This window comes from Trichoderma gamsii, assembly GCF_001481775.2.
Source record: "Trichoderma gamsii strain T6085 chromosome Unknown Scaffold_9.2, whole genome shotgun sequence".
NCBI classification, from domain to species: Eukaryota; Fungi; Ascomycota; class Sordariomycetes; order Hypocreales; family Hypocreaceae; genus Trichoderma; species Trichoderma gamsii.
The window spans coordinates 64,336-82,623 of record NW_020171346.1 but is presented as its reverse complement, the minus strand read 5'-3'; the positions used below and the strand labels follow the sequence as shown (position 1 = coordinate 82,623).

General features: G+C 50.8%; 7 protein-coding genes across 7 annotated transcripts; 3 read left to right on the top strand and 4 right to left on the bottom strand.

Moving 5' to 3' along the window:
* Positions 1 to 41: 41 nt before the first annotated feature.
* TGAM01_v203313 (hypothetical protein) lies at positions 42 to 444 on the bottom strand (the record flags this gene model as incomplete). The annotated part of the gene is made up of 2 exons (XM_018801361.1): positions 42 to 139; positions 213 to 444. 2 exons carry the CDS (start codon positions 442 to 444, stop codon positions 42 to 44), a joined length of 330 nt encoding a protein of 109 aa, XP_018665632.1.
* Positions 445 to 1,309: 865 nt separating this feature from the next.
* TGAM01_v203312 (domain found in IF2B/IF5) lies at positions 1,310 to 3,093 on the top strand (the record flags this gene model as incomplete). The annotated part of the gene is made up of 3 exons (XM_024549179.1): positions 1,310 to 1,327; positions 1,866 to 2,685; positions 2,924 to 3,093. 3 exons carry the CDS (start codon positions 1,310 to 1,312, stop codon positions 3,091 to 3,093), a joined length of 1,008 nt encoding a protein of 335 aa, XP_024406017.1.
* A 1,174-nt stretch (positions 3,094 to 4,267) lies between these two features.
* TGAM01_v203311 (hypothetical protein) lies at positions 4,268 to 8,641 on the bottom strand (the record flags this gene model as incomplete). The annotated part of the gene is made up of 4 exons (XM_018801363.1): positions 4,268 to 4,593; positions 4,652 to 8,059; positions 8,122 to 8,191; positions 8,300 to 8,641. The coding sequence occupies 4 exons, from the start codon at positions 8,639 to 8,641 to the stop codon at positions 4,268 to 4,270; spliced, it is 4,146 nt and encodes a 1,381-aa protein (XP_018665634.1).
* A 1,135-nt stretch (positions 8,642 to 9,776) lies between these two features.
* On the top strand, positions 9,777 to 11,627 carry TGAM01_v203310 (hypothetical protein; the record flags this gene model as incomplete). Its single annotated transcript, XM_018801364.2, has 1 exon — positions 9,777 to 11,627. One exon carries the CDS (start codon positions 9,777 to 9,779, stop codon positions 11,625 to 11,627), a length of 1,851 nt encoding a protein of 616 aa, XP_018665635.2.
* Positions 11,628 to 11,932: 305 nt separating this feature from the next.
* Positions 11,933 to 12,843, bottom strand: TGAM01_v203309 (hypothetical protein; the record flags this gene model as incomplete). Its single annotated transcript, XM_018801365.1, has 3 exons — positions 11,933 to 11,942; positions 12,283 to 12,716; positions 12,793 to 12,843. The coding sequence occupies 3 exons, from the start codon at positions 12,841 to 12,843 to the stop codon at positions 11,933 to 11,935; spliced, it is 495 nt and encodes a 164-aa protein (XP_018665636.1).
* A 390-nt stretch (positions 12,844 to 13,233) lies between these two features.
* Positions 13,234 to 14,774, bottom strand: TGAM01_v203308 ((acyl-carrier-protein) S-malonyltransferase; the record flags this gene model as incomplete). The annotated part of the gene is made up of 2 exons (XM_024549178.1): positions 13,234 to 14,336; positions 14,405 to 14,774. The coding sequence occupies 2 exons, from the start codon at positions 14,772 to 14,774 to the stop codon at positions 13,234 to 13,236; spliced, it is 1,473 nt and encodes a 490-aa protein (XP_024406016.1).
* Positions 14,775 to 17,041: 2,267 nt separating this feature from the next.
* TGAM01_v203307 (hypothetical protein) lies at positions 17,042 to 17,400 on the top strand (the record flags this gene model as incomplete). The annotated part of the gene is made up of 2 exons (XM_018801367.1): positions 17,042 to 17,150; positions 17,219 to 17,400. 2 exons carry the CDS (start codon positions 17,042 to 17,044, stop codon positions 17,398 to 17,400), a joined length of 291 nt encoding a protein of 96 aa, XP_018665638.1.
* Between the last annotated feature and the right edge of the window lie 888 nt (positions 17,401 to 18,288).

Genomic DNA, 18,288 nt, shown 5'->3' with positions numbered 1-18,288 from the left:
CTGATCCAAAGTCGTTGAATGGTCTTCCAGCCAACGGCTGGCTATAACGTCGCCGCCACTGCACCAGCAGCATTGAACGATTTCTTGCTCGTAACTTTAACGTCTGTGTTGTGCACCCAATTCATGTATTTTCCCCAACCTAATGGAAGATGTTAGCGATCCAAGACGACAGAGGAAAGGAGCATTAGAGAAATGCCGAGGCAAACACCCACTCCAGTATGCAAACTTGCGGCCAAACAGCTTCCCGACCCACGGTACGAGTATCATGGTCAGCAGCAGCTGGACCTGCTCCAGGCTGCGCTCCCACTCCTCCTGGGCCTCGGAATCGGCCTCGGAGAAGATGTCGCTGTTGGAGGAGTCGGAGGGGAGGGAATCGACATCGTCTTTGGTGTCGGTGAGAGAGGAGGCGTGGAGGTCGATGAGGGACTCGTCTGGGGCGGCCATGGTGACGGAAGTGAAGGATGATGAATGCTGGCTGAGTCCTTTGATGCGCGGTAGTGGAGCGAAAGACGTCGGAATGGGCTCCCGGGCGAGGCAGCAGCGGGCGTTTCTGGTTGGAATGGCGTTCGCTGAGGACGATGATCAGGCCATGAATTGTGACGAGGTTTGGCGATGAAGCAGCCGACGTCCGGGCTGATGCTCTCCGCAGGAATGCGATGCGGTTATCCTCGACTCTCGCAGTCGCAGAACGTCAACGGGCGGTTGGCAGGTGGAGCTTGTTCCGACGACGGGATCGACTAATACCGAACGGCCCACCTCTCAAGTGCGTATCGAGAGAGTCTGTGCCGTTATCACTATCGTCAATCTTATCGCCTGCTGTCGGTGCACGCATGGCTTCTAGTCCGTACAGGTCGGGCTTCTCTGCAGTCACGTGATACCCCTCCTCTTGAGCACGGCCTCAGTTTGCCTGCCTTGCGTCCTTGAATATCGGCCCAACCACGGCTCATGACGTGCAGCTGACTCAAAACCATTCGACCTTCCACCCAGCACTCACCTGCTGCTCACATCGCTCTGCAGCTTGCCCAAGAAAAGGACCAGTGAGCCGTTGCAGCAGAACACCGTCTTCGTCTTCGTGCAGATTCGCGCATAGTTGGGCCGCAAAATCACGAGCCATCGTCCCCGATTCGACGCTTGAGGGCCAGCATCCGCTTCTCTTGGTCAATCTGAACACGACGCTGTGACGCAGAGACGGACAGCTTGAGTGTGTCATCGCCGCCTGGAGAAGGACTGCTATTCCGAGAGAGGGACATTCAAAGAGGGGCTTCCTGGCTTCCTGGAGAGACCAAGCACGAATTAGCTAACCGCAATCATGGAGAACGAGGTGCCAGTAAGTTTGGAATCGCTGCTACACTATCGTCTTGCTGCCATCATCTTTCTACATCCACTACGCCAACATGCGTACATTGCTACTACTGTATTCTGCTGGCTGCTAGGAAAGGATGCTCCGTTTTTGCGGAAACCTTCTCTTACTGTACCCAAGCAAGCTAGCCCTGGCCTTTGCCACTGCTTTCATTGCCGCTGTTTTTCCTCCTTTTTGCCCCTCCCAGCCTTCTCCCACAGCCCACAAGGTCCAGCCAGCACCGGCCACAACCGCGAAAAAAAGCCCCAATCACAAGAAATTTACCCCACCAATCTCATCCACCCGTCGATTCCTTCTCCCTTGTCATACCTCTGAGTCACACAGCACCTGCTACCATTAGAAAGCAGCAAAAGACAAGACAAAAGAAGCATTTGGATTGTACTGTACCCTTCCACAGCCTAAACCCTTTTCAACATTGCTATTTTTCCATTCATTCCTTTTTATTGCATGTTTCAATCCCAAATCGTGGCTAACCTCTCCCTCTTCTTTTTTCCCCACTACGCAGGACCAAACGGAACGAAAAGCGTCCCGAAAATCTGTTGCCTTCACCGACGAACAACTAGTTGTTGAGACCGACGGTTCAATAACCATCATGAACGCCGCCGAAGAACCCAAAGAGACGGCCCAGTCACACACGCCTCGTACGCCGCCCTTGTCTGCCGCCCTCGGTGCCTTTAATACTGATCCCTCTCAAGCCGCTGCCGACGAAGTCACCCCTCCCGAAGATGGCGGTCTTGATCTGTCTCTCCTGAAGAAAAAGAAGAAGAAGAAGAAGGTCGAGGGTGCTGATGGTGATGCCGAAGATGAGGCTGCCCCCGCCGAGGATGGAGGCCTTGACCTGACCATCAAGAAGAAGAAGAAGAAGGTCAAGAAGGTCGAGGGTACCGAGGAAGACGAGTTCACTGCCAAGCTGAAGCAACTCGAGGTTAAGGATGCCGAAGAGGCTGAGGAGGCAGCACAGGAAGAGGGTGATATGGAGACCGGCACCGGTGTCTGGAGCCACCAGGAGTCAAAAACGATCCCCTACACCCTGCTCCTCTCTCGCTTCTTCACCGTCCTATCACAAAAGAACCCCGATCACTCACTCAGTGGCACCAAGAGCTACAAGATCCCTCCTCCCCAGTGCATGCGTGAAGGCAACAGGAAAACTGTCTTCGCCAACATTGCCGATATCTGCAAGCGCATGAAGCGAACCGAAGAACACGTCACTGCCTACCTCTTTGCCGAATTGGGTACAAACGGCTCTGTGGACGGAAGCAGAAGATTGGTCATCAAGGGTCGTTTCCAACAGAAGCAGATTGAGAACGTCGTAAGAAAATACATCAGTACGTCTACCAATTATCATATACCAGTGGTGGGGTGGAGAGGCGCAATGCTGGCTGGTTGGTAATCTGGTCTTGGCTAGATTTCTTGGAGGATATGGGATATCTCAGGATATGGGGTATCTCAAGACAACCCGCCCAGCATTAAGACTCTTCACTCCTGCTGCCATACCCTTTTGTCTTCCCTATTTCCCCTATTCTCCTTTCACACGATTAGCTCGCTAACAACAGGACTTCGCAGTCGAGTATGTTACTTGCAAAACTTGCAGGTCGCCCGATACCGAGTTGAACAAGGGTGAAAACCGTCTGTACTTCATCACTTGCAACAACTGTGCTTCACGACGAAGTGTCACTGCCATCAAGACTGGTTTCTCTGCCCAGATCGGCAAGAGAAGGAAGATGCAGGGTTAAATTCTCAACCTGCTACGGCGCGTTTAAATATTTGGGATTCAGCAAGATGCGTGACTTTGAAAAAGCGATCTTTCTGCAGCGATGGCTCTGCCTTGATGGGATCGATCAGAGACATCCAAGTTATATCTCATAGTCTTCACATGATGTGTCGGAGGCATATCGAAAAATTAGGCATCAGATTACAGGAGGATGGAATGGAGCGTAACGCTCAAAGCAAAGCTGCAAAGGGCGAAGCAGACTGTATCTACATGTGAGAACGGAGCAGTATAAGCTGCTCTCAGTCACCTATGAAGGAAAAGGGACAGACAGTTGATGTAGCGGTCGTCACCTAGGAATGAAATGATTATTTGATGACATAGCGACTTCTCCTAGAATGAAGCGCGTCGATGTTTGGCCATTCGTGTTCGAGGCTGTAGTTTGATCTCTATTTTCCACTTGCAAACATGTGCACGTCAAGATCATATGAGAAGAGTGGCGTAGTTATGAGTAAGATGTGGAAAATGCATATCGCAACTATATCAAATGCCAATGATGTAGATACCTTCTGTCTGTGTGAACAAAGATCACCATTGCAAAGTAATTATAATGGCGAGGGGGGAAAAAAACTAGATATAATTTTGATCATCACAACCATAACCTCATAGTGTCTCTCCTAAACCCCAATGTACGTGCATTAAATCTAAAGGAGTAATCGCAGTTGGAAGCTCCATGCTAAACCAAACATTTATAATAAGATAAAGACATCTCAAGCGCCTCGTGTCTTGTATTCTCCAACCATGAAGAGTTTGTATAAAAAGCCAAAGAGACCAGGCATTCTGTGTCGTTATAAAAAAATCCAAGTACTCTTGTGCACTTTGTTCTTCTTCTTCCTTCCCTCTTCCCCTTTCGCTCCCTGCCCCCCCTATTTATTTATTGTACAGCATGAGTAAGACAAAGAGATGGAACATGCGTCATATTATAAAAAGAAAGGAAAAAAACCGAAAACGCCGCCCAATGACAAAAACAATCTTGTCAAAATCGTTTCTTCTTTACGTCTTTTAATTTCCCTCAAGTCCCCTCCCTTTCTTCCACATCAAACATCTCAAACTTCTCGTTTCTTTTTTATTCCGACTTTCTTCCTCTGTTCTCCACCTCTCTCCTACTTTTTTTTTTTTCGTCCTATCGCATGACGATATTAAGCCGTGCCGTTAGGGTCTTCAGTAGTTATTTCTTTGCCAAATAGAGACACTGGCAACGCCATGGGAGGGATGGCCTTCTGCTTCATCTGCTCCTCCTTGCACTGGTTCTGTGCCACTTCCAGAGCGGTACGGACCCATTCCGTCAGACGATTCTTTTCAATGTATTGATTGAGAAGCTTGTCTTCATGATGCATGGCGTCGATCAGCTTCGTCTTCATTCCAGCTTCAAAGTCATGGAAACGACGATCGACGTGCTCCGTAAAGGCGCCGAGGGCATCCTTCGGTAGCATGGGCTTGAATGTGCCACGTGCATGGTCCTCTTCTGTGAGTTTGCGTTAGATTACTGGCGGCAGAATAAGGGGCATTACAAGGAAACTTACCATAAGTAATGCAATCATACAGCATGGCGAAAAGCTCGGTAGATGCTAGCCTCTCTGTAACTTCACGATCATCCTTCAATTGCGTGTCGTTGATCTTTGACCAGTCGTCTCGGATAAATAGCCTCCTCCAGATGAGTCGCTTGGCTTCTCGGGCTTCCTCGCTATGGCAGCTGCTGTCAGCCACCTTAAGAGCCAGCCAAAAAGGGTGGGCAATTTCTTCTCTTGATTCTTGTTTGAGATCAACAAGAGTCAATAGGTCAATAAGGGTCATGGGATCAAGAGCCTCGTGCTTAAGCAGTCTTGCCATGCCATCCTCAAAGAGCTGGCGTAGCGCCTTCTGGCGCTTGGGCACATTTGCGCTGTGAGCCTCCATGGCAAAGTTTAGAGCTGCAGCCTCATCAACGGCGTCATAAGTGCTAGGGAAGATTTGAGCGTAGAGCTGGTCTTGAATTTTAACCGTAATAAGCTCTTTGTCAACATGCGCGAGCTGTTGCTCGATCCGGATTTCGTCTGCATTTAATTTCAGATTGCCATTCTTTGGAGATTTCTGTTCCTTCTCGGCAAGCAGGGCAAGTTTTGCAAGGCTGAGTTCAATCTTCTTGCTCCATACTTGCTGCTCCTTTTTGAGAGCAAGATGCATGAGCGTCTCTGCGGCGTGGCCGACCTGTTTCTCCTGCTGAATGTCGTTGATCCACGAAATCCGCGCCAACTCTGGTCGGCTGCGAAGGAATCGCGTCTTGAAGCCTGAATTCTCCAGCTCAAATGCCAAGACGGCATCAACTCCATGTTTCTCGAGCATATATTCATAAACTGGAAAGGCGAACTCCTGGCCATACCGGGTGAAACGCTCTTCCAGTTCTGTTTCTTTTCTTTCTTTCAAAGCTCTCAGGTTTTGCAAGTCGAAAGTAGTGAGTCCAGGTTCGGCGAGCGTCAGTTCCAGCTCTTCAATGTGATCAAGTAGAATAACAGCCAGACCGTCCAGGCAGCCATGCTTCTCAGCGATGGAGGCTCCTTCTTCCCACTTGCCTGCTCGTGCGAGGCTAATAGGTCTACTGTATCGTTCTTTCTGGTATTCTTCGGCAAAGGTCTGGCCCATTGATTTCTGGTCCGGCGTCGTCTCGGCCCATCGCGCATACTCCAAAATCGAGGTGAGCATACCATCAATCGCGGCAGGGAGATCCTTATATATCCGCGCAATGATGACAGGGTCTGGTTTGGTCGACTGCTTTGTCTTATCCTCGCCAGCGTTTGTCCTCGACCACTTTTGATACCACTGGTCCGAAAGCTCGACTAGGCGCGCAACGTTGTTGGCAACGTAGTGACAGCCAGTCCACGGTTCAGGGAGACCATCATAGCCATCGCGCAGGATACCCAGCCTCAGCTTCTCATCGCCCAATCCATAGAATGCAAGATTGCTCTTGCGGAAGTCCAAGGCGCCAAGTAGAGTACATACGTTGATCTGAATAGCCTCAGAAATCATAAAGGTCACTTTAGCGTCATCCAGCAGTTTGTCTTTGTACATGATCTTGATGACTTCGTATGCCCAGGCCACAAAAAGCTCAAGGCGGAATATGTCGTTGATGAACCAATGACGGATTCGGTCCACCTCACCAACTTCAGCGCTAGGGTTGCTCTTCTGGTCTTGGTGAATGAATTCAACAATGTATCCAATCAGACTCTTCTTGCTATCGGATGGGCGTGCTGTAACAAAGGCCTCTTGTCGTTTCCAGAGAAGGGCTGCTACGTGCATCTTTTCTGCATTGTATAGCAAATTCCAGCGGGTTTTGCGGTCCAGGTGGGTTCCAGTCGCTTTCAGGTGAAGGATGAGCTTTTCCAATGCATTGCCGCGTGCCACAAGGTTTTCTTCTAACGAGGCTGGCAAAGTGGAGATGTATGCAGTTGTTGAGCTGAGGATTTCGTTGCTGACTTCCAGCGCGGCTTGCGCAATTTCCTCTTCGGAAAATTGAACCTCTTGGCGGACATTGAATACCAGCGGATTATTCTTCTTGGTACCGAAAAAGACTGCTTGCTCCAGTTTGCTTTTGGCGGAAATTGATGGGGGTTGGTCGCTGGCGAACTTGTCCACGTCTGTGGTAGCAATGCGAACAACTCCGGCGCCTCGCACTACCAAAACGACAGCTGGATTCTTGCTCTTTGCTCGAGCTGCTCGGCTTTCCTCGTTTGATTGAGACACGGGCAACATCTCCTCGAAGCCAGATCCGATAACCTCGTGGACATTATCTTCGCGGAAATCGATCACGTCCTCGAAAGATGGAGATAGTGTGTGCGTGTCGGATTGAAGTTGATAGTCGGGAGACTCTGGAGATACGGCGATGGACGCTATCACGGCGGCGCGATCAAAGACTGCAAAAGCCACGAGGGCAGGACGCGGGAGATAGAGCCGTGGCCTTACTGCCTGCACAGAGTCTGTCTGAGAAAACGGTGTGGTATAGGAGGTAATTGGTCGAATCATGCCAACTTGGGCACCTTTGGGAGTGATAACGACTTCAACCAGAGCGTAACGAGAAACAGCGCGACTAGTCAAGCTGACAAGCAGTAGCAGTTGCTGCACTGACGGGTCATCAGAAGAGGTGGCGGCGCTAAGTTTGCTGAGGTCTAGATATTTGTGCTCCAGGCCCCTGGGAACAAAAGTGAAATCAATGGCTTCGAATGAATCGGCCGGTAGATCGCGGCAGAAAGGGTCAGCTTCCCAAAGTGCTGAAGTGATGGACTCTCTGACGTCGAATTCGCCAAACGGTTCATTATGACCTCCACGGTGGACTCTCCATGACTGTAGCTTGCCTTTATTTGTTAAAGCAATCACATTCTTCTCGCCCACTCTAGCAGACCTATCAGCTCGAACAGCCGCGATATCCCCTTTAAGGCTCAAATGCGAAAAGGCATGTCGAATGGTTCCGAATAAGCCGCTGCTAGTGGTCGCAAGGTTGTTTCGCAGAAACTGCACAGAAATTGCTGGCCGGCCATGACTGTCTCGTACGTTCAAGTAAGCTACACGCCCGCTGTTGAAGGAAAGTAAAAATCCGGCAGTCTCTGCGTTAGTGATGGCAATGGCCTTTTCACCTGAAAACATTCCAGATATCTGGTATTCAACGCCGGATCTATCCTTCTTGATAAAGGCAAAGGTAGCAGCGCTAGATATAGACTCCCAGAAGACGACTTTGCCGGTGCTAGCCATCACAACAACCAAACCGGGCTCGGTTGATGATGCAGACGGAGAGACGAGACATCCAACTGGAAGAGCATCGCTGGGCTTCGAAGAGGATGGGAGGGTGAAGGTGAAGGTCTCGGGAGACTGCGAGGTCGAATTATAAGGCCATACAACAGCGTGAGTAGGTGTCAATGACAAAGCATAGCCGAAGGATGAGAAAATGTCGGCTTGTTGGCTCCCTGCTCGAGTTAGTACGCGAAAGCGTTGCTTAGACGAAAAAGAAAGACGAAATAGAACTTACCAGACCAGTCACTTCGGATTCTATCGGGTAAAGCTGGTAATTTGCTAACAGTATACGCATTGGTGCTTGTCTAGAGATGGAGAAGAAGTTTATATTAGCATCAGACAATGGCAAAGCTTCATAATGATGCTCGATGCGACACGCAAGATGGAAGCTGGAGATGGAGCTTGCAGCGTACCAGAACGAGGCTTCCGTCACCCTTTTGAGCAGCACGATCGCCGTGCTTGGTCTTCTTCGTCCGCACAATCAATTCCTTGCGCAAAACAGTCTGTACTGAAGGCGAATTCTCCATGGCGGCGTCCTTCTTGGGCTCGGGGGCAGGCGTTGCAGCCTTTTCGGGCCGCACCTCAGCCATCTCCGGCTGGGCATCGGTGTTGTTCAAAGTCTGCTCGCTCAGAGGCACGCGCTGTCTCTTGGGCTTGGGGGCCGTCACGAGCTGCTCCTGGCTCTTGGGGCGCAGTCGTCGACGAGAGCGAGTCGCCGTGGCCGGACCTCCCTCGTTCGCAGACGGCGAGAACATGGCGGATGGCTTCGTCAAAGAGGCTGGACTAAAAGTTTTGGATCGCAGGGATCGCGCCGGTCGCGCGAGTCGCGATGGCGGCTGCTGAGGGTTCCAGGCGTCGTCGAGAGATGGATTCGATGATGGAAAGGGGCTCAGGTGCGCATGCCGAGCTGCCTGTTCTTGGGCAATGAGCGATGCAAGATTGACCTCGATGGGCCAGAGTAGAGATGGTGTAGTGCGTGAGAAGCAAAACAGTTGCTTGATTCATTGGCTCGGCCACCGCCAAAAAACAAACGGGCAGAATTGCTGGCGCACGGGGGTGGACCCACGGGGTACTTCAGCATGCACCTATATAGGGGGAGGACTGTGGTACTCTTAAAGTACAGCTGCTCGGTCGGCAACGCATCTGACACGCCCATGCGGTACCGCTACAGCAAGTACCTGCAAGGCGTTTGATACGCTAGAAAGTACGCGCAGATTAGGTCCAAAGCAGCTCCAAAAAAAAATCACTCTGTCGTCAGAGATCTCTAACAGGAGAGAAGCGATTGTCGGGGCAGCCGTGCGCGTGTACAATGTGTGCCATACAATTTCGCTGTAGTGAAGAGGTACTTGTTATCTTTATACGGGCGGATTAAGAGCATGCATCTGCAGTTTAGTTAACGAATAGTAGATGTTGATTCACTAATCTTTCAAGAACTTGAGGGACACGATTTAAATGATAGCTGTTTCAAATGCCTAGAAATTACAGCTAAGCTGTGGCGTTTGAGAGCATCTTAACGTGTTTATACTGTACACAAGGAAATTGTCTAAGAGCAATAGGACGCTGCAATCAGAGAAGTTGAACGGCTACCTACCTCATTACACCCATTGCCTTGATACCTCGTCGGCTCATACAGCCCAGTCCTCTTGTAATTGGATATTTCACCTTGGATTTGATGAATACATCTCAATCTCCATTGTCTTCACCTAATTGTTTGTTCATTCTCATTAGCTAGCTTTGGTTTTTTCAACCGATTTTGCGTCTATTTCCACCTCTGCCCTTTCTACCAAGATCCTCCTACCACCCAACAGCACATGTTATAACCCAACATCAAGCTATATATAAGACAACAGAACGCAACATAGATGACCCCTCATAAACAGCCATAAGCAGATGGGCGTTTTAACCAGGATGAGAAAGTTCTCAACCGCCATCACCATCACTGATCCCTTGGTTAAATACCAGTCTCTGGTGGCCGCAGGCATATACGCTCCTGATCCCGCACAGCACCGCCTCGCGCGCCATTTACACAAGATATACATCCGTATAAAGGATTATTCTCCCCAGACTGAGTACCGCCAGCGGCTGGATCAACTCACCCGCCTCACCGAGCCCAAAACGCTGCCACAGGAAGAGACTGGAGAAGGCATCCTCGCACTGCGGAACCACGCAATATGGAGAAATCCCCTTTTCAAACATCTGCTTCACACTCGTGAAGGGCGTGAGAGTCTAGCACTCACGCGAGTTTTCACCAATCACCAAACGGCGATAGAAATCGATTCTCCCAAAGGGCTGTTTCTTTCGGGAGAAGTTGGCACGGGTAAATCTATGCTTCTCGATCTACTGGCGGAAGGGCTGCCCACGCAGAAGAAGAAGCGATGGCACTTCAATACGTTTATGCTCTACACCGTATCTCAGCTTGAGAAGCACCGGAAATCGAATCTCCAGCCATCCAATGCAGCCGCAGAACACTCTCTTCTATGGATGGCTAAGAAGCTCATCGACGAATCACCAATTCTCTTCTTAGACGAGTTTCAGCTTCCTGACCGAGCTGCGAGTAAGATTCTCAGCAACTTATTCGTTACCTTTTTCCAGCTAGGTGGAGTCCTCGTTGCGTCTTCAAACCGGATGCCCGAAGAGCTACAGAAAGCTACGGGTATTGATTACGCGCCGACGTCAAGAGGTATTATGGGCAAGATATTTGGTGGCGTGACGCGCAGTAGGGGAGAGCTTTTCGGCCAGTCTAGTGACTTCGCCGCATTTCTGGAAGTTCTGAAAGCGAGATGCGACTTTTGGCAGATGGAGGGCGCTCAGGATTGGAGGCGAAGAGACGAGGACTGCAGCCCGGATGCCTCTACAAGCCAGGCAGGAGATGCACATGGTGCGTTACAGATTAGCACTCCAATTGAGACGAAAGACGACGAATTACAATCTCGAAAGAGACCTCAGCACTATTATCTCTCTGATGAGGACGACCAAGCTTTCGAACGCAGAACTCGGGAGATTGTTCTAGGATCAAGTAGCAGCCCAATCCCATGGGAACCATCCATAATCATCGTCTACGGCCGCCCAGTTACTACACCATACCATTACAAAGGCGTTGTCTTATGGACTTTTGACAAGCTCGTTGAATCATTTGGACCCGCGGACTACCTTACAATGGCATCCACATACCACACCTTCATCATTGACCGAGTCCCCGTATTGACGTTGCTCGCCAAAAACGAAGCACGGCGTTTCATCACCCTCCTGGACGCCATGTATGAAGCTCGCTGCAAACTCGTCATCCGCGCACAAAGCCTCCCTGACGATCTCTTCTTTCCCGAGTCACCAGCGCTCCCAGGCCCTTCATCAAAGACCTCTGATAACAGAAATAGCGATAAACTTCCAAACGCCAATACCGCTGACAACAACGACGCAACTTACTCGGAAACCATTGCCGAAGTCTACCAAGACTCAATATCCCCCTTTCGCCCCAACGTATCCTACTACGACACCAAATCCGCCACGTCAAAATACGACCCAGATCAAGACTCTGATTTCGGACTGCAGAAGCGCCCTGTGGACTTTGCAAACGCTGGTGCCTTTACCGGAGAAGACGAGCGATTTGCTTACAAGAGAGCCGCGTCACGGCTGTGGGAGCTGTGCAGCGCGAGATGGCATGCCAGGACGGGAGACTGGTGGCAGCCGCTGGCGATGGAAGCGCGCCACTGGGAAGGGGGCGAGGCGTCAAAGCCGTACTAGGTGAAGCCCATGGAGGAGAAGAGCGCGGATTCTGCTGAGGGTATGGGAGAGAGTGTTGAGGTGGAGGAGGTAGCAGGCCTGTCGAAATGGAGAATTATGCATTTGAAGAAGCAGAGCGAGGAGGCGTGATGACTTCTGAAAGTTGAATTCCAAGGGCATGTATGAGATTTATAGAGACATTTAAGAAAAAGTGTACTCTAAGATAAGACTATGATAACATGAATTATAAAAATCCTACAAAGCTCGCCCAGGCACCCAAAAAGAAAATAGTGCTGTTGGCCAGTGTCAAACTCGAATCTCGCAATCTAGCCAGTTCTACACCATGTCAAAAGCAATCGAGATATATCAATGGATATCATGGAAATAGCCTCCTTCCTTAAAACGCCAATGCAATGCCCAATCGCCATGCCTTTTCTTCTTCTCTTCATTCTCGCTCTCCTACCCCTTTCTCTTCTCTTTTCATCCCTTTCGTCATCCTCTCCCTCGTCTTTCTCATCCTCGCGCTCACAAAGCCGTCACCCCAGGCGTCCACCCTTCCCCTATCCTCTTCATATCATCCCCAAACTTCCTACTCGTGATCCTCCTCCCGCCCTTCCCCCCCAGCGGCGCATGCTCATCAGGGTCGTAAAACGGATTCTGCAGTAGCCTTACGTACGCGCTTTGCATCGCCCTAAACACCGGCTTCAGCTCCGCATCCCTCAGTCCCGCGCCGACGTTGCTCATGGACGCCCGCGCCGCCGCCGCCGCAGCCGCAGAAGACGAAGAAGCAGACGCAGACGACTGCGATGGCCCACCTCCTGCGCCTCCCGTGCCAGCGCTGCCTCCGGCCTCGACGCGTCGTCCGCGCATGTCCACGATGCAGACCATCCGGACGCCCGTGTTGGTCTCGAAGCCGTACGCGGCGAGGCGGTCGTCGATGGCGTGCAGCAGACCAAAGTCGCCCGACGCCGTGCTGGTCTTGGATCGCAGGTCGAAGACGTCGATTGTCGAGGAGAGGAGGAGGGAGAACTGCAGGGGGTTGCGGACGGGCGTGAAGGCGTTGGCTGTTGGATCGTAGGATGGGAAGATGGAGATGTGCAGGGGGTTGTTCTGGGCGCGTGTCAGTGCCTCTGCCTTATTTTATATGAAAATCTAGAGCGTTAACGAGCGAGACATGGAGACTCACATTGCGGCCGATGACGCCGAGGCAGGCGACGGAGGGTATTGCGGCCGACATGGTGTTGCGTGTGGTTTGTAGAGAGAGAGAGAGAGAGTGGTGTTGAGGTGCAGGAGCTCTAGCTGCAGTGGGCAAGGATATATGCACGTACAAGTACCTCATTAATCGTAGTGGGGGGCACTTAATGTCTGACGTCGAATGCAAGCTTCGCTTTGCTGCATGACTGGATTGGCAGAATTTTTGTTTTCTATCATTTTCAAAAGAGAAATAATGTAGAATAAAATTACTATATTCATCATGTTACAAGATTGTACGTACGCAGCCTGTCGTCCATATATGCCCATCGCAGTGCCCACCCATTGATACATAAAGTCTTATATGCTACACCAAGCAAGCCCACACCCATCTATGGTCGTCCTCTGTCTTTTCCACCAATCCTGCTCTCTTCGTTCATTCTTCTTCCTCCTCTGCATCTTCTAATATATTTGACGTCTCTTCCAACCCTCGCAACACCTCCTCCACCTCGTACGGATCTGTAATCGCCCAAACGCCTCCTCCCTTGACCAAGTCCTTCCCTCTCATGCCCACCTCTTTGCCCACCAAGTTTCTGCCAACCTTGCCTGGACCGATGCCAACCCACCGTCTGACCTTTTCTTCCTGGTCGAGATACTTGATGGCTGCCCACCATCGGACCGTCTCAAGGCATCCTCTCGCTAATAAGTCCTTTAACTGCTCTTTGCTCTGAAACGGCCTGGCTGAGACGTTGCTTATGCAGGGCATCAGGCCTGGGAAGGTGATGATGTCTTCCTTCTCTCGGCCAGGAACCCGACTCTTCTTCGCCAATAGATTCTTCATGACCGTAACCGCAGGCTTCATGATGGGGCTGTGGAACGGGCTGTCGCTATGCAGTCGCACCGCTCGCGGGTCATGGCCCAGAAACTGCCGGACATGCGCGATGAGCGTCTTGATTCTCTCCATGCTCCCGCTCAAGACAATCTGGTTCTTGCTGTTGATGTTTGCGATCAACACCTGCTGGATCGGCGGCACGTCCTGACTGCTCTCCGACTTGCTCCCATCGCTCGAGTGCCCCACGAAATCCCGAATCGCCTTGATCAAGCCCTGCAAGTATTCCGGTTCCGTAATCACCGCCACCATGCCGTACTCTCCTCCGTATTCCTGAATCGCCTTTTGTGTCGCTTCCGACATGGCCGCGGCTCGTCGCTGCACCAAATAATAGCTGTCCTCAAACGTAATGTACCCCCCGGCAACCAGAGCGGTGAATTCTCCCAGCGAGTGGCCCAGCGTGAAATCGAAGTGATCTGCGACTCGAAAGTTGAATTCGCGCTCGAGAATGCGTAATATGAATATGGACGTGGCCATGATCGCCGGCTGCGCTATTGTTGTCTTTGTCAGGTCTTTGGACGGGCCATTCTGTATAATGTCGGAGATCTTGAATCCCGCGCAATGGTCAATCTCATCAATGATCTGCGAAGCTGTCGACGGGAATGCCTCCAGCCAGGGCGACAGCATGCCGACCTTTTGCACTCCCTGACCTATCCACCATCAGCTACAAAAAGGCCTTTCACCTCTTAACCTCGGCAATGCGAAAAAGCAGGCTCACCAGGGAAGAAAATAGCTGTTCGCGGCCGCTTGGGCAGGCTCGAATTCCATCGCCGCGCCGTCCGCGCAGGATCGCCCGCGCATTCGAATCTCCCGGATACCGGCGCGCAGCATCGCAAAGGCGCCCATGTCAGCGATGACGCACCTCGGCTGACCCTCGCGCCAGGCCGGCACTGGAGCGCAGGACCTGTGAAGCGCTTCATGGCCTCGCGACGGCCAATGTTTGTGCCTCGAGATTTCTGCCGTGCTTCGGGTCGGCAGATGCACTTGCGAGGCCAGACTCGGCAGAAAGCGGTGGCTGCCGAGTGTATAAGAGAAAGTGAAGCTGTCGATGTAAGAGCAGTGACGCACCGGAATAGGACGTGGGGCATAAAGTTGGATGTCACCGAGCTAAGCTGGAGCTGCACTAACAGTGGCTGGGAGATCCCCCAGAAGTGTCAAATGCTACTGAACCTCCTTTTGGTACTATTTCGGAACTGGCTCGGCAATCAACTCGGTATTCAAGCTCAAGTCAGTTATCATGTATATATAGATATCCTCTTATATATGTATGCTGCCAGATAATCCTCCTGGGCAGTGTGGTTCAATTCCGGTCTAAGTAGCCATCTATTAGCAGCGAATCTCTACTCCTCCCTTGCTCACTGTCAAGTATTTGACGCCCTTATAAGGCTTTACACCTTCGCTCAGCCCCCGACTTTTCCTCGGATCCAATACAATGCTCTCAATCTTCAACCCACTTGCCAACCATCCCTTTACTGAAAAGCTCACAGATGCTGAGCTTGGCATCAGAATCTTATTCTGTGCCGCCTTCTTGGGATCCTGTTCGTCGTCCGTGCCCAGCTTTTCTTTGCCCGTCTTGGCAGCCGGTGTGCTTTGATATGGCTCGTTGTATGAATAATCTGTTCCAAACCCAAAGCCTGTAGGATCAAACGCTTCCTCTTCATCGTCGCCTAGCGATCCCACCACCGTACATCTCAGTCCGAAATGAGAAGTTGGGCCAGATATCTCCTTGGCAGGAATATTCCACTCCAGCCACCCCTCAGCCCTGTTGAAGCTCGCATCTCCCCTACTCGGCCTAATGTCCGATAGGTTCCGCACGTCTTCGGGCAGAGGAATAGTGACCGTCAAGTCATCTAATAGCGGCGAGCTCGGGGTTCCAGGATGTGGTGATCCTAACCGTCCAGGGACTCCTCCTGCACGTGCTAACTGGCTTGCTGCTGATGAAGAGTTTGGAGTTCCAAAGATTTTATTCGTTTGTAGCCTGACTTCGAACTCGGACCCCACAGGCCCAAGACCAGTCTTCATCTCGAGGTTAACGGGAAGCTTTAGGTTATTCGAAGTCATGCTCCCACTCTTCCCACTTGTAAATGGTAATAGGTCAACTTCGTAGCCAGCCAAGATGAATCGTCCATCAGGCGGAATAAAGCTCAATTCTCCGGGCCGTTCATTCCACTTGTTAAGCCGCACACATGGGTGAAAGACGGGCAGCTCCATGATGCCACCTATGTTATGCTTCCCCGACGGGCTGCCCAGTGTCACCAGAACATCTGGTACGCCCGACACTTTTGACGTGAATGCAATGGTTCCATTGGCAAACGCAGCCAAAGGTCTACCTGAAGGGGCAAGTGTGACTGATAGAGTCTCGACAACGTCCGCATAGAGCTCGTTTGAAGTGTGCCGTACGTTGGCCCGTCTCCATGGCAAGGCCGGCGTGTTGGCCGTCATCAGGGACGGTGTGGGTGAGCTTGAAAAGTTTGTCTTTAATGGATTGTTTCTGCACTCGCATTAGTCGTCAATCACAACCATACACTCTGCGCTTCGCAGGCTGTTGCTTTTCACATACCCTGGCAAGTTGATGCTGCCCAGCAGCTTGTCCACCCATCCCTCCATCTCCACCACTTCTCGCAAGGCATTGGGCTCCGTTGTACTAACGGTCCCTGCATCACACATCTCCGTCAAAAGCTGAGCAACGACATCGTAGTTGTTTTCCAATTTGACGGCCAGCAGTGGTGCTCCGACGAAGTCTTCGAAGGCGTCGATGATACGATGCAGGAACTCGAGAACCAGGAGGGGTTCGATTTCGGTCGATGAAGTAGCCAGAAACAGCAGATTGGAGTGGATTAAGCTGAAGACGAGGGTCGGCGGGTTCGCATTGGGGAGATAGATCAGGCTCGGCCGAGGAGCAGGATGTTCCAGGTAGAGAGGCAGAAGATGGACGGCCGAGAGCGGCCTTCCTGTGTAGGTATGCGATAGGATGGGATTCCTAAGCCAAGCAAGGCTTCGTATCAGCGTTCTGCAGACTCCTGTGAGCAAAAGCAGCATCAGAATCGCCTACCTGTTGTCATCGTAGATGTGCAGCGCCTCAATAACGCCGTTCATAGTGACGGCCCAGCGCCTTGTCCAAGCGATGTCAGAAGCTCAAGCTCCAGCTCCAGCGAAGCAGCCATATCCCACTTTCAGCGTCAGGTCGCGCGACTAAGCATGACGAAGCTCAATGGCAAACCGCGCTGACTAATGACAACCGACCAATCACTGCCAGTCGCTGTAGCAGCTTGAAAACCTACAATAGCTGTGTCTTCTTATCAAATCGTCTGGTTCGACTTTGCGCGCCCCAACTTCGCAAGCAACAGTCTTCGACATGGCTGGCGACAAAGTTCCGACTCTGCAGTCGCTTGAGAAGCCTGAAAAGCTCCAAGATGTCTTGCGTCAGGACCGCGGCGACGACTGTCTCGGCTGCAAAATCATAGGTCAGTAATCCTTTATACACAGGGTCCCGTTTCTCGGTTGAATAGCTGAGAATCTGACTGTTGAGCAGGAAGCGGTGCATTTTTCGGTCTTGCGGGATATAGCTATTTCTCTGGCATGTCACAGCTGGAAAAGCAAAGAGCTGCTATTCTTCAGAGCAAGTCGTTCTTTGGCATGCGCAGTCGACGGTTTGGTATTGTCACCATCTCTGCAGGTCTCGCATGGATGGGTCTCTGGAGAGCTCTCAAATGATGTTGAGCTCTAAACGACAAGCGGCGAACACTTATCACGAAGTTTTTAACCTTGCGCGCTACACCCCAAGAGGCTTTTCACACCACATCTCAAAACGACGCTCCGGACATACTGGATGAAAGAGTAGGGTGTCCTCTGCCTAATATCACCAGCTGGGTTTATCTGTAAATGATTGGATATATGGAAAAGAGAATGTGCTTGAATGGCGTTGCCTCGTTGAGATTTCAACGAGTGTCAATATGTATATTATTGTACTATTTATTACGAGGCATGAAAATAGTGGCGTGATTGCAACAGAGGTGAGACATCCCATAGATGGGAATGGACCATATAAGCATGATAATATATCTCTTCTCTTGATTTATCAGCAATTGTTGCTTTATCAACTCGCTTGTGTATATTTAAAGTTTTCTTACCTTCATACCGTTGTTAAATATGATCGGCCTACACTGCTCTGTCTATGTAAGTCGGGCACGAAATGCAGTGTAAGCAGCCCAAGTCTTCAACAAACCGATAACATACAAGTTACTATTTAAAAAAATAAAATAAAGGAAGAAAGAAAGAAAGAAAGAAAGACCCTCTTCCCCTATATCAATATATGACTTTAATAATATTTTTCTCTCTCTTCTGTACACACTAATTGTTCCGTCTTCGCTGTGCAAGTGTAGGCCAGGCCGACCACTAGTAGCATCAAGGCCTCGAAAATATTCACCGAACAGGCCCCACTTTCAACCTTCCACGCCAACTTTTCATACAAACTCTCATATCAACATCTTCACAAAAAAAAGTAGTCGCTATAGCACAACGTCAATTCACCGCGCCAAATCACATAGGATCTATAACCATATATCGAGCAAAATCCAAAGCAGCAGATCACAGAGGCCACCT